General features: G+C 38.4%; 1 protein-coding gene across 2 annotated transcripts in view; it reads left to right on the top strand.

Annotated features, from left to right (window-relative positions):
* EYA1 (EYA transcriptional coactivator and phosphatase 1) overlaps window positions 1-14,215 on the top strand; it is a 155,531-nt gene that overhangs the window by 70,476 nt on the left and 70,840 nt on the right. For both annotated transcript variants that reach the window (XM_079299509.1, XM_079299510.1), the window contains 3 exons: window positions 2,414-2,463; window positions 3,863-3,990; window positions 5,820-5,882. In XM_079299509.1, coding sequence (XP_079155635.1) covers window positions 2,414-2,463; window positions 3,863-3,990; window positions 5,820-5,882 — 241 coding nt within the window. The remainder of the gene's footprint in view (window positions 1-2,413; window positions 2,464-3,862; window positions 3,991-5,819; window positions 5,883-14,215) is intronic.

The raw sequence follows: 14,215 nt of genomic DNA, 5'->3' as shown, positions 1-14,215 counted from the left end.
GTGAGTTATGTTGCCAAACTTCAATTATCCAGAAACCTGTTGACAAAATGGAAATATATGAGAGAAAGCTCAAGCACACACCACCCAGAAATGTTTTTATTCTATGAACTAACTGGTCATCATAAGTGTGGTTCCTTACTATGTTGTAATTTTGTACTGCACATAAAAAACTGAAAGCATGTGAAGTGTAGCATTTTGTAAACTGTAACTAATTTCACTCACATCTGTGTCTAATTGTTGTCTGCATTCGCATTCTTGAGAGTAGATTTATTTTTCCTGGACCACTCTGTGGATTCAGCTGACCAGCCTAAGTGAGGATTAGTTGTTTTAAAGTTATTTTGATTAAAGAGTCATTTTTAAATTTGGTAACGTGCAACACATGGTTTAAATAATCCTTGAGACACAAAGGAATATATCTAAAGTATGTCTAATGAAAATGAAAATTGTGGATATGAACTTTCACAAATCATAGGGTGTTGGAGGACATTTAAGATATATATTTAATTCACTTTGAATGAGCTGATGGTTTTTTGTTTGCCCTGTCTCACAAAAACGTAAATGATGTCTTTCTTGCTGTGCACATACATGAACATGTATATATGTATATAATGTATACATTTTCAAATGTACAGAAGTTATGATTTTTGTAAAAATTCTTATTTAAAATAGTGAGGATTACATTTTTTTTAATTTTAATCATAATTTTTACTTTATTAAAATAAAGTAAAGATGGTGCATGTTAGAAAATACCGGTTAGTTAGAGCATCCATTTGAAAAAGGAATTTTTTTCTATTATAAAAGATGGGTTTTAAAAGATCCTGTGCAAGAGGGAGTGAAGATAGCTCTGTAGGCAAACTTAGTTCTCACCTATAATTTTTTCCAGGTGTTTTGACGTAACAGCAGAAGCATATCCTAAGGCACTCTGCAGTAGTTTCTGGGGTAAAGAACTAAGGGGGAAAAAAATCCTTAAACCAAAATGCACAGTTTTTGACTGTATCTACTGATCTAGTTTGATTTGGCATGCAACAATGTATTGAAAAGCGTGTTATGCAGTACTTTAAGTACCCAGTTATAAAAAGATTGATGTTTTTCAGCATGCATTATTGCATGCTTCTTGACATCATTTGTAATGTTCTTCCTTGCCTGACTGCCCCTAGCAGTTGTTTACTCTTGCTAGTAGTAATTCTGTCCGTGATTAAAAATAACAAAAAACCCACCCTACAGACACATAAGTACGATTTGCTCAGATGATTTTTATGGCACTTAAAATCCTCATCTCCCTTGTCTTTGCTCTGTGATCATTTAAGAGATGTCAGTTCAGGTTGAGTGGAAATGCACAAGATCCTCACTGCAAACATTAAGAGGATATATACCTTGCTCAGAGAAGCTTTCATGTGCTTTTAAGCTAACAGTGTCTAGCAGTGTATTTCCACCTGAATTTTATCACCTGCTGACAATTGTTACTGGCTAGAGTTTGTTAGTAAAGCAGTAATGCTTTTTCTGATGGAATATGAAAACTGTTACTCACCTGCATTGCAAAAGGAATAACTTGATTAAACTAGAAAATTATTGCTGGGCTTCCCAGTGGAACCAGATTCCTTCTCTTCATGAGTGACATCAGAGGTAAATGCTACAGCTTCCTCCCATGTATTTAGCCAGAAGTGTCCTTTTAAGTAATTTTATCATAAATCTCATTAGCAAGTGGAGATTTTAGGAGCAACACTATGCAATAGCGCATGGAGTTTTAATTTTAATTTGACCTGGCCAGAGATTCGTTTCTTTTAGAGGCGGTTTTGTAAGGCTGTTGGCTATATAGTGAAGGTCTTTACAATAGGTAGACTCGCCCCTTGCTATTCTCCACTCCTCCCCACCAAAAAAATAACAACATCAGCCTCTCCAGCTTGCCTTTGGGGTGATCTTGACTTGTGGGTTCGCAGTGGCACAGGCAGGATGGCGGAGAGCAAGGGAAGAAGAAAGCCGTGGAGCTGTCGCAGCGGCGAAGGAGGGCAGAGAAGGCGGGAGGCGCAGCGGAGGATGCTGCGGGGCCGGGGCAGAGCAGCTGGCGCTGCCCGGCGGGGTTACCCTGGCGGGAGCCGGGCAGAGCCGAGCCGAGCCGGGCCGGGGGAGGAGGGAGCGAGCCCCTGTGCAGCTGTCACGGGCCCCTGATGAATCACTATCCCGTCACTTGGCTGCCGTCCCCTGGCGCGGGGAGGAGGGAGGCAGACCTGCCGGGGAAACAACAGTTGAGCCTTCAATTTAAAGACAATATGCCTTTCAGGGGCACCGCGCCCTCCTCCTCTGCCTTTGGGTTTAAAGGACAGAATTGTCATCCCTACTGATATCCTTTCTTTAAATTAAGGCCTCGTAGTAAAGTGGAGTAATAGAAGCTTCTGTTTGTTTCCCTGGTTTACAGGTGCAGAAGTCCCAAACCAGTTCAGATGTTGCTGTTTCCTCAAGCTGCAGGTAAGGATTTGACCGAAAATTGCTAATTTTTTGCAAGCCTTCTGCTGTTGGGGATTATTTCTTACTTCGGGTGATAAGTAACATATTTATTCTTGTTTCCCACTTTAAGCAGATGAGTAAGTGCTGGAGCATAGCTTTTACGTGTGTGCAACCAAGTCTGTAAACCTTGAGCACGTAACTTTTTCACTGAATTGTTTGAGTTTATATTTGATACTGATGTTTTGAACTCATTGCAGTATCATCTTCTTTTTGTGCAGATTGTTTTAGGTAGAGAAATACCCAATGAAGGATCTATGTTTAGAACCTGTGATAAAATTTCGGTTAAAATACAAAAGCTTCGTACCTGAAATGACATTTAGGATATTTATACCATTACTGCAGGAGTAATTTTATATGTAATTTTAATAGTCTTTAAAAGAGCCTAAGCATTTCTTTTAAATTGAGAAATTGCTGGTTCAAATGCCTTGGAGGCGCAGTAACCTATGAAGTTTCTACTGGGAGCAATTACTTAGAATCAGTATGTCAAATAACAATATCAAAAGTTTCAGGTATAAAGGAACAGAAGGATAGGGTACTTCAGTCATAAGCCCCAACACCAACCAAGGGATATGTCCTGGTGGCGATGACTGTTAATATAAGGCTATTGAAAGCACAAATCTTAAATATTCAGCTGCTTTTGTGGTGCTTAAAGGTTTAATTTTTGCTCTAGGTGGGATTTGCTCTTTTCTCATTTTGACTAAGCGACAGCTGCTGAGATGCAGCAGGGTGCTGAGGCACACTAACGCCTGTATGGATTCGCTGTATGTCGCTCATATCCCTTTCCAATTGGGCACGCTTTATGTAATCCACAAAGCAAACAAGTGAGCAGACATAATAATGTTTTAATGCTGCATTTGTTTCTAAAGAAACAGAGGAACAATTAAGTAGTTTGCCAGAGTAAACACATACATCAGGAATATCTCATTCCCTGTCAGTAGATGATAGGTTTCCACAATTGCTTCAAGTGTTTTATTTGTTTTGGAGGCCCATTATATTGCCACTGAGTGGTAAATCTTGAAAAAGCAGAGTGTTAATTTGTTTTTAAGAGAATATATGTCTTCCTTTATTGGTGATTCCATCTTTGTGCATATTTTAAAAATACAAGATTACATCAATTTTTGGTGCTTGGAATCTAAGTTTTATTTAGTAACAAGCTGCAAAACTAATTACAGTAGCTGGCCAGTTATGTGGGGCTACAACATGAGTTAAGCACTGGAAAAGCTCAAGTTGGGAGAAGAAATTAATTTTTTACTAAGTGCTTGTGGGATGTTGATAAGTAGCAGGCTGCATCTCATAAAGGCAGTTCCTCTGTAATTCTTGTTGACTTATGTCACTAAAACTAGTTGCATCTTGTTTTCAGGTCTATGGAAATGCAGGATCTAGCCAGCCCACATAGACGACTAAGTGGTAGTAGTGAATCCCCCAGTGGTCCAAAACTTGATAACTCCCATATAAATAATAATTCCATGACACCCAATGGCACAGAAGGTGAGCCAGCCTTTTTTTTTTTTTTTTTTTCAGTGTTTCATAATTTGTTTCTTCTTTTTTGCTTTGATGTTCTTACAGTCAGCTAGCAATATAATGTTTTACTATTTTAGGTGTTCTGTGTTTATTCATATGGTACATAAAGGCAATGTTCAGTGTTTATCAGTAGTTACTATTATCAAGTTTCAGCAATAGCTTTCATTACAGGTCTATGTTTCTTTCATGGAATTTGAATGCCTAGCAGATAGTATGTGCAGAGCTTAAATTTTAAAAAAAGTTAAAAAACTGAAAAGGAAGTTTAGTGATGAGAGAAAAAGAGTAGGTGTTTGCAACTACCATAGTACAAATGTAACTTTTCAGTCTGTTTATTATTTTGGTATTTCTTTATGTTCTCACTTTTTGCCAGTTCCTAAGGCTATGAGAATTTTGTCAGGTAGGCTAATAAAACTGAGTGTTGAAAGTTCCTCAGGCTAGCTTGCTTCTCTGATGGAGTGGCCAAAATTTAAACAGGTGTAGCAATTCAATGGGGTAAACTGATACCTATTTCTCAAGAAGCAGTCAGGCAGTTGATAAGTTATGTTTGTTCTCAGTAGAATACTAACAACAGAACAACCTAACAGCTTTGCCAGTAATATAATACATCTCTAATACATATAATAATATATATAATGAAACACAGAAGGGTCTATACAACAAGCAGCAAAAAATGCTCCTTCCTTTAGCATTTCTGTGGTAATAGTGGGAAAGATCATACATGACATTTGACTGGCTGTGTTAACAGAGACTTAATGCATTTCTAGAAAAGAGTCATGCAGATTCAGTATTTCTCTTCAGGATAAATGCATAGGTAAACTGCTACAAGTGTTGTAGCAAAGACATGTCTTCTTTTTTTCCTAAGAACTGGGTTTCAATAGTGTTGTCAGAGTCTTTAGGGTTATGGACATGCATTGCATTTTTCCAGGAAAGGCACATGTCAATAAAAAAAAATGTTGTTTTGTCCCCCCACCCAATTCCCCAAATAGCTCTGTTATTCATTGTAATTGTAGTCCTTGGTAGTGGGGGCAGTTTATGGGTTATCAGATTAACAGGGACTTGTGCCAGACATGTGTGTAAATTAATTTTTGCTATTGATGTGAAAGTATTGCTTCAATCAAATATTAAGCCATTTGAAACAAAGAAAAAAAAACTAAAAACTTTTTAAAAGATAGGTAAAGTACTTACTATGCTCATGTAGCTTAAGCAGGAAAATATTTTATATCCATAAATGAGTCTTCTTCCTTAAAAATACACAAGTATGTTATTATATTTTTATATCATATTACCAGGTATATACCATTTTTAATGCAGGATAAAACTGCCCTTTCAAATTAAAATTTCACTAGCTCACAGAAGCCTTTGTGGTAAACTTCATGAGCTTTTCTACCTTCTGTATAACTTGGAGGTTCTTTTCTAGAACAAAAATAGGAGGTGTTCCTTGAAACACTGAAAGATGTTCATCATCTCACTTGACTTTTTGTTCAACATGTAGTGAGTGCTGTGTGCATACACTCTGAGAAATGCTTAATATTACTTTGTCAGGAAACGAATTATATATTGTGTCTATCTATTACTGACCTCAGGTAGAAAACAATTTTGGAAATGATATCTCAACTTCTAGGTAGGTATCTTGAAGAAAGTTGATTAAACCATGGTAACTTATTTATCTGCCACCAGAACTTTCCAGTTTTACAGAATTTGGAGAGAATTCTACCCAGAAAGCTCTAACTTGCAATACATGTTTGCCTCCTGAGATGAAGCCAAATGGTTTTCTTTTGTTTGCCCTTTTCCCCCAGGTGACATGACCCTCCTCAGCACTGCAGACTGGCTGCTCAGCCCTAGCACACCGAGCCCTGCAGGTTTGGGTGCTGCAGTGGGCACTCAGCATGCGAGTTCCATGTTGTTCCAAAAGTGTCCCGAGAGACACCTTGTGCTTGGTGGTTCTGCTCTGAGCTCTCTAATTTGAAAACTCCTGTCTCTGATTGCTCTTAAGTGACAAAGAAGGAAAAGTTTTTCAAAGAAACTTATAGAATTGTTTGTTTCTGAATGAGATGTGTGCCAAGAGACAAAATTTGTGAGTGAAGCAGTTGCCTAAGAATCTGAAGGTGGAATTTTTACTGCTAATCTGTTTTATCTTGAGAAAAATGTTTTGTTAGGCTCCTTGAGCTGCTAAGGAGACTTAAGAAAGAGTGGAGTGAATTAAGTGAAATTTCCTATTTTTTAAATGAAGGGTGAAGTAAAAGTATTTTTTCCAGGATTCTTAAATCAGAATCCTGCTGAGACACAAGTGGCTGATTGTAAGGATGTGTTTGTCAGGGCTTGCTGAACACCTCTTTCTAGATGCTGCAATGTAGTTTGCTTGTTTGTTGCACATGGAGTGGAGATCTGGGTTGCTGAATCTTCACTTTTCAAATATAATATGTGAAACCAGCTTCTAGTCTACCATGCACACATTCTCCCTAACTAGCATTCTCCTCTAGCATAAGAGACCTTCACGTGACTGAGAATCAGGGCCTCTAGGTATTTGCATGTTATAAATATCTTGTAAAGATATGTTAAATTTGATTTGACTATGGGTGTGATTTTGACAGGTTTCCATACCCTGAAGCACAGGATATGTTTGCTAAAGAAGGGGAGGGGAGGAAAAAAGGAGAAAAAAATACATGTCCCAGAGTGAAATGGCTGCATTTCAAACAAATGTTCATTAATTCCTCTAAGGCACTTTTTCAGACTTATCTTCTATTGATGTTTTTCTGCAAGAGGATGTGGTTGGAAGATAGCTCACTTTGTTAGCTAATATTTTTAGCTTCACACTCAGCTGTAAGTTTACAAAGCACTGAATGGGGATTTAGTTGTGCGATTGAGTCTGAGTTTAATCTCTACATGCAGCTTATATATAATAACTCTTTGTGTGCTTAATTTCACTTTGATAGAGCAGAATTCTTCTCTTGGCCAGGCAGCATGGTCTTCACTGATGGGGAAGTAACAAGGAAATTATAGACCTTGACCAGACAGAAATTTCCCAGGATCAAATGCAGAAGACTAAAATGTCTGGCTAAAGGCACTCAGAAAAATCAGTCCTAGTATGCCAAGGTGGTGCTGATTGTATTGATACTACAGTATTTGAGGTTTTCATGTTCTCTTTAAATGTATTTCCACAACATGCCCTCTATTGTAGAAAAGAGCAAGTGCTGGACACCATAAAAATTATGGCCCTGTATAACTTGCCTGAGAAAATATCTTAAAAAAAATTATTGGAGTAGGGATCAAAATGCTCACAGTTTTGCCTTATCTCTAATCTTCCTTTGTCAGTGAATTGCCATGGTGGGTTGCTACTGGAGGAGTTAAAGGAACAATAACAACAGAAGCTCATAAAATTGCCATTCATTAAGTTTTATCAGACAGCTGGTGGCTATTCCAACACAGTGCCCACTTTGGTAGATACCCTTTAGAGGGGAAAGGCCGTGAGTAATCAGTAAACTTGAAAGGAGTAGGAAATCTGTTTTCCACGGCAGACGACTGCATCCAGTTTCTGCCTACGGTGATCTTTACTTTTATCTTAAGAATGTAAATCAAATCTGATGAATGGCATAGAGTGAGAAACAGAAGCCTGTGGTCCATCATGATGATGTTTTATGCAACTGGAATGGAAAAGAATAGATGAGGACTGGGAGAAGGGGCTGTTATTTTCTGAGCAACTACTCTTCATTCATTTAAGCAGTACAGACCTGCTACTGCCCTTTTATTTGAGTGTTCAAGAAGGAAGGAGGGAAGAAAGGCACTGACATATCAAGTGGGAAGGGAAAATGGATAACAAATTGAAGATCAGATTTTCAAAGATACATAGGAAGAGAGGCTTCAAAGGGAGTTGGACATCAAAAATCCTTTGGAAAAAAATGATTCTCACTCTTTAAGTACCTGCTGCAACATGAGAATGAGATCTGACACAAAGGCAGCCAAAGCTCTCCACTACGAGACTATCTGATTTGTGGCCATTAAAAAGGTTGTTTTAAGTCTGGTGAACATAAATCCATCTTCGGGGTTTCAAAAGGCAGCACTGTGTGGTATGTTTGCTGTCAAGTTGCAGTGTTACAGAATGGAGAAAAAATTGTTTTCAGTATTTCCTAAAGTAATGGGGGAGTAAGATGTTAAAATCTATAGAGAGGATAGATTGGTTGTGGTTGTTATGGCATGTGATGTAGATTTCTCTAAGAAAATTATGTTCCTATAAATTGTATTTCTTGAAATTCTAGCAATACTTTGTAGCACTCAAAATAGTCTTTCAGTATTGCAATTAAGCAATTCACAGTGGCAGTGAATGATTTTTCATTTATTCCTAATTTTTTACTTTTTTTTGTATTTTTGTGTGCTTTGGGATTCAAAATTATGATAGGTGATGGTAATCACACAGAACGACGCTTCTTTTGCTGATTCTGGTTGGATTCTGCTACCTTTTAGTCACTCATTTCTGGAGTTCCTGCTAATTATGGATGCTGAAATTTCTATACTCGTGTTTGCAATAAGGAATTTGGTGGTATGAAACTTGTCATTGAAACCTCCGTATTTAGACATCCTGAAATAATAGCATACTAAAGGTAGATACAATATTTGCCTTTCAGTAGGGTATTAGCATCAAGAACTGTGGATGCTAACTTCTTTACTCATCCCAGAAGAGTGCATGAGGACCATTGTTTGGCCAGAGGCAAAAGCAGCAGAGGTCCTGTGGCCCCAAAAGCAAGCTTGGGTCTGTAGAGGCTAGTAAGAATCTTCCACCTGATGTAGTTTCTGGAGGATAAAAATCAGAAACAGCCATTTTTGTGAAGGCTGACTTGGACTATCCTTTCTTTCCTGCTCTTCACCTTCTTTTCCTTGCTGTATTACATTGGCTTCCTTCCAGACTCTTTGTCTTACCTGTGCTTTTATTCTCCTGCTTCCCCAAGAGTCTTTCAGTCTGTTCTGAGCACATGTAGCATAATGGTCTATTATTCCTCTTTCATAGGCACTGGGCCAGTGAAATGACTTGTCCACTTCTCTGCTGACTCAGTTGAGCAATTCCTGTTGCAAGGTCTTGGGGAGGAGACTGGCTAATAAATATTTATGTATTTGCTGTCTTTTCTATATGTATGTGCATCCATTTTTGACAGAGTCTGTATTTCAGTTTCCTCTGTAAGTTTTTCCTGAAAGAAAGGACCTCATTTAAGTGATAAGTTAATAGTAATACTAGTTCCCACAGGCATTTGAGGTAAACAAAATACTCTAAATGACAGATTACTTAAAAAAAAAAAAAAAAAAAAAAAAAAAAAAGGAAAATCTTAGAAGCACCACAATTTTAATATAATTTATTTTTGTAACCTTCTCATGTAGATGTTCATAGCACATGTTGTTTCAGCCTGTGGATGAAGTGTGGTAGTGTGAGAGCACCCTCTGAGTGTGTCTGAGGGTCCCAGAGCTCCACATGCACAGAGGTTGTGCACAGGCTGTGGGGTTTCAAGAACCTGTGAGGATGTCCAGTACTTTACTGAAAGCTATCCACAACACATCATTCTGGGGTGGTGTCTTTCCCATGGGACCAGCCCATTGTGCTCATGTGTGTACAATTGTGTGATTCCATACAGAAATGTCAAGTGGAATGTCATATGTTATATGTCTGGCCAGTAATAATGATGAGAAGGAAATCCAGTCCCAGCTGTCACTGTGCACATGCAGAAGGATAGTATTTGAAGAGCCTTAGCAACTTCAGATTTGTGGCTTGATGATTTAGCATTTGCATTTGCATCTTATAATTTTCTGATGGATTTTGCTTGTCCCAAGTAGATAAAAAAGCATGAAACTTGGTTACACTTTGGGGTTAGCCATGTCATTTGACCCCTGGTCAGTGAGTGAAGTACCTGTGTCTCCAGGTTTGCTGAAACAAGCTAGGGAATTTGCTGCTGGTGGTGCTGGCTAGCACTATCCCTCTTTGTCCACGTGAATTTGGCTATAAGTCTGTCAGTCCAGGAGTTCAGACACTGGCCAAATGTAGAGCATATTATTTCCCATTTATGAAAAGTCCCACCTGCTTTGTCGTTGTGCTTTTGTCTTCATGAGATAGTCTTGTGTCTTGTACACCTAAATGACAGAGCAGGCTTGACTTCTCCGTGACTTCTTCAAGTTGTTCACTTGAAGACTTCCATGTTCCCAGGAGGTAGTGGAAACAACTTTCTTTGCCCTTAATGGCTGGGCCTGTGATGTTTTGTGGTCATTCTGATAGGCTTTGGTTAAAGAATATGAATACTGTTCATGAACACTGCAAATTGTTAAACATGTGCATGGTCAGATTCCCAGTTGAAAAGAAGATTAAAAAAAAAAGGAAATAGAATAGTCCGTGACACTCCTGAAAGGATTGGTTTTGGATATATGCTTCCTCCATTTTCAGAGGAGAGATACAAACATTTGGTGTAATTAGGCATGTGAGTGTGAAGGGGTAAGAACCTTAGTTTGACTCAGATGCTCTCAGCTCCCAGCTGCAATGAATTTTAACCTTTGACTGCACTTGTCAGATAAATATCCAAATTTAATCTTGCTTAGCAGCTACAAATACTGTTCACCCTTGTCTCTATCCAGATGTTTTAGAATTTTCTTTCTGATTTTGCACTGTACCGGTGGCACCATTTCTTTGTAAATTTATGGTTTTCACAGCTAGATATGGAGGTATGAGGATGTTAAAGCTCTTTCACCTGAAATGAATAATATAAGAGGAAGATGAGGGTCATCATGGGAGTGTAAATCTAAGTGTTAGCCACAGCCCAAATACTGGAGAAGTTTTGAAGCCTCTCACATCAGAGGAGGGGAGAGCAGGGAACAGTCTGGGCTTGAACTAGAATGTGCTGCTTTGAGCAGGGACTTTCTTTGAAAACCACACAAAAATTTAGGCTGGAAATTACCTTCTGGTAGTTTCCAGACAATGAGATTCAGGAAGAGAAGCAGTAACAAGTAAGTTTATCAGGCTTCATGGTCAGGAGCTGATGATTTGATAATCTGTGACAGAGACAGTAACATCCTAGATAGGAAATAGTATAATTGAGTAACCTGTAACCTTTTTATAATTGCAAGATTCTTCACTACAAACAGAGGATTGTTTGAATAAAATAATGGAAAATAACATCAGCTTAGAGGCTCATGGTAGAATTTTTGTCTTCCTGTTACTGAAAATTATCTTTATGCTTCCAGGTGAACTTTGGGCTTCTATAGTGAGTACAGAAAGAAGATGGTGTCAAGCAAAACAGTGTGTGAATAGCAATTGATACATAAAGTATTTAATCAAGATTTACATGGTGTTTAGTAACTGCTATTATTTGAAGATAAAACCAGCCAAAATAGGGCAAGATGGTTTTATATATGTCTATAAACAAACTGACCACCATATTTACTTTGTTGAGTCTTTTGTAGCCCATGAACACTGAGACCTGTCAGCCAGGAATATAATTTCATTTTGCCCACTTTTTTGTAAAATATAAGGACTGCAACATCATAGTGTTAATTCAGTCTTAAAGCTGCAAAATTAAAACCAATTTAATGTCAGGCACATTTGCAATATTTCTGTTCTGATTTAATGTATATGGCATAGCTGTTAACAATGATGAGTTCAGTAGAGCAAGCCTTACATGTATTTAATGTAATGAAAGCAATTTTTGCTTGAAAGTGCAAATCTTTATGAGGCGTTCTTACAATTTCTGTGTTAGAAGTAGCTAAATATTAGATCTCAAAATCCTTATTTAAAATAGATAGCATCTCATTCCTTGTAACACACTTTACTGATATGTAAACCAGGAACTGCATGACAAGCTGTGAACTCAGAAAGTTGTTACTTGGCCAATGAACCACATGAACTTGTGGGTTCTGGTTTGAAGTTCTCTCTCTCAATAGAGCTCAGAAACTGCCATGTAAGTAATTTTTTAACCACCTTTTGCTATACAGCTGACAAAACAGGGCACATTGCACTTTCAGTCTCTGAGTTCCTTTAGAAGAAAAATCTTAACAATCTATATAACATTAGATCAGCAGTTATGATATCTCTGAATTTTTTTGCTTTTTTCTCCAGGTTAGCATTTGTTCTATTATCTGCTATTCCTATTTTTTCTGCTGTTCTGTGTGTTTTCTTACACAATTTCTTTTTAAGTCTTTTTAGAATCTCACAAATGTCTAGAAACAAAAAATAAGGGAAAAGAAATCTTTTTGTTAACATAGTTTCTTAACCTGCTTGATATATAAACCAAATCTATATCACTAGTTCTAAATAAACACTGACTTCTTGCAGCAGGTTGAGAAGACATTAGTCTGCTTCTTGAACTTCTTTATTGATAAACTATTACATGAGTGGTTTGGGTGGCACTAAACCTTAGTAGTGCATTGCTAAATCAGAGTCTCTAGAATTCAAGTCTGATGATTCTGCACCTCTGTAAAGGTCAGTTTTGATAAAGGAGCAGCAGAAATAGGAACTTTCCTGTGTCACTTTCCACAGTTTCTGCTACAACTGAGCATGGTTTTGGCTGTTACTGGCAAGCTTGCAATGTGTGCTGTCTAGATGTGGCAACATTCCCACTCTTTTCCCAGTGTCATCTTGTGAAAGCTTAGGACGTGTCACAGAAATGTTAATTGTCGTGGAAAATGTGAAGAGCTGAAATCCAGAACACCCATAAGCAGCATGTGGCAGGGCCAGAGCTGTGCCCATCCAAAGCCTGGCTTCCTTGGACAGCTCCATATGTCTCTCTGTCACAGATATGGATGACTCGTGTGCTGCTGAGAGACTGTGAGGCTTGTATTCTTAGGCAGTCCCCTTGCAGTTCCCTTTTCCCTGTGACTCCAGGGTGAAATATGCTCCATTGCAGGTCAGTTCTGCCTTGGGCAAACAAGAGCCCTTCCTTTGCAGTAAGATCACATGAAAATATTTCCAACAGCTAAACCCATGGCTATTCTTCTCCATTTATTTCTTTGTATAGCAACATTTCAATGTGCTTAGGCTGATAGAAGGAAATATGCAGTAATTTTCAGGCATTTTGATTAAAGTGCTTGGGGAATGGAGAGTTTTTCAGTACCTATTCATCTTTATTAAATTCCCAACTCTCTGTGACATAAGGTTCATTAAGGTTGTGGCTGTTTCTAAAGACAGCATTCTAGGGCATATTTATTATCACCTAAGTAATGAGTATCCAGAACCAGGGATCCAGGAATAATGGGAACATCCTTTCTTATATCCTGTGATTTTTTAATATATTCAGGAGATAAAACAGCTGAGAGAGAAGGGATAAAGTTTTTATGAAAAATTAGTGAGCACCTCAGTCAGCAACTAGAATTCCTTCCCATGAAGACAGCACTGCGTTGCATTTCATATGTTTTCCTGTATCTTCAAAAGTAGTATGTGTAGTAAACAGCATTCAATTTAAAACTATGTTGCACAGAAATATTGCTCATTAGTCATAGAGAGAGAAATTACATTTTAATGATGTTTTTCTGGAAATGGTGTCTTGAACAAGGATCCAAATAGATGCTCAAATGCTCATCCAACCTGTCCTTGAACATTCTGAGTGATGGGGCAGCCACAGCTCCTCTGAGCAACCTGTTCCTGTGCCTCACCACCCTCAGAGTAAAGAATTTCTTCCTCTTATCTAATCTAAACTTACTATCTTTCCCTTTGGATTCATTCTCCCTTTTCCTGTCACTACATCTTCTTGTGAAAGGTCCTTCTCCATCTTAACTGTGGGAACCCTTCAGGTACTGGAAGGTCACAATTAGGTCACCCCAAAAACTTTTCTAGGCTCAGCAATCCCAAATCTCTTTGCCTTTCCTTGCAGGGAAGGTGCTCCACCCCTCTAATCATCTTGGTGTCCCTCCTCTGGACTTGTTCCATCAGGTGCATGTCCTTCCTGTGCTGGATGCAGCAGTACTCCCAGGGGTGTCTCAAAGAGCAGAGCAGGGGGCAGAATCCCCTCCCTTGCACTGCTGGCCACACTGCTTTTGATGCAGCTCAGGATGCAGTTGGGCATTCTGGGCTGCAAATGGACATTTCCATCTCTCACCCAACTTGTCATCCACCAGAAATCCCAAATTCTTTTTAGAAGGGCTGCTTTTTATCTGGAACAACTGACACTATACTTCTCTATATCGTATGAGGTACTTCAGTGTAGTTCTCAGGCTGCTAATTTGCAGTGATCCA

This window comes from Erithacus rubecula (assembly GCF_903797595.1).
Source record: "Erithacus rubecula genome assembly, chromosome: 3".
Classification (NCBI taxonomy): Eukaryota; Metazoa; Chordata; class Aves; order Passeriformes; family Muscicapidae; genus Erithacus; species Erithacus rubecula.
This window is presented reverse-complemented; position numbering and strand designations above follow the sequence as displayed.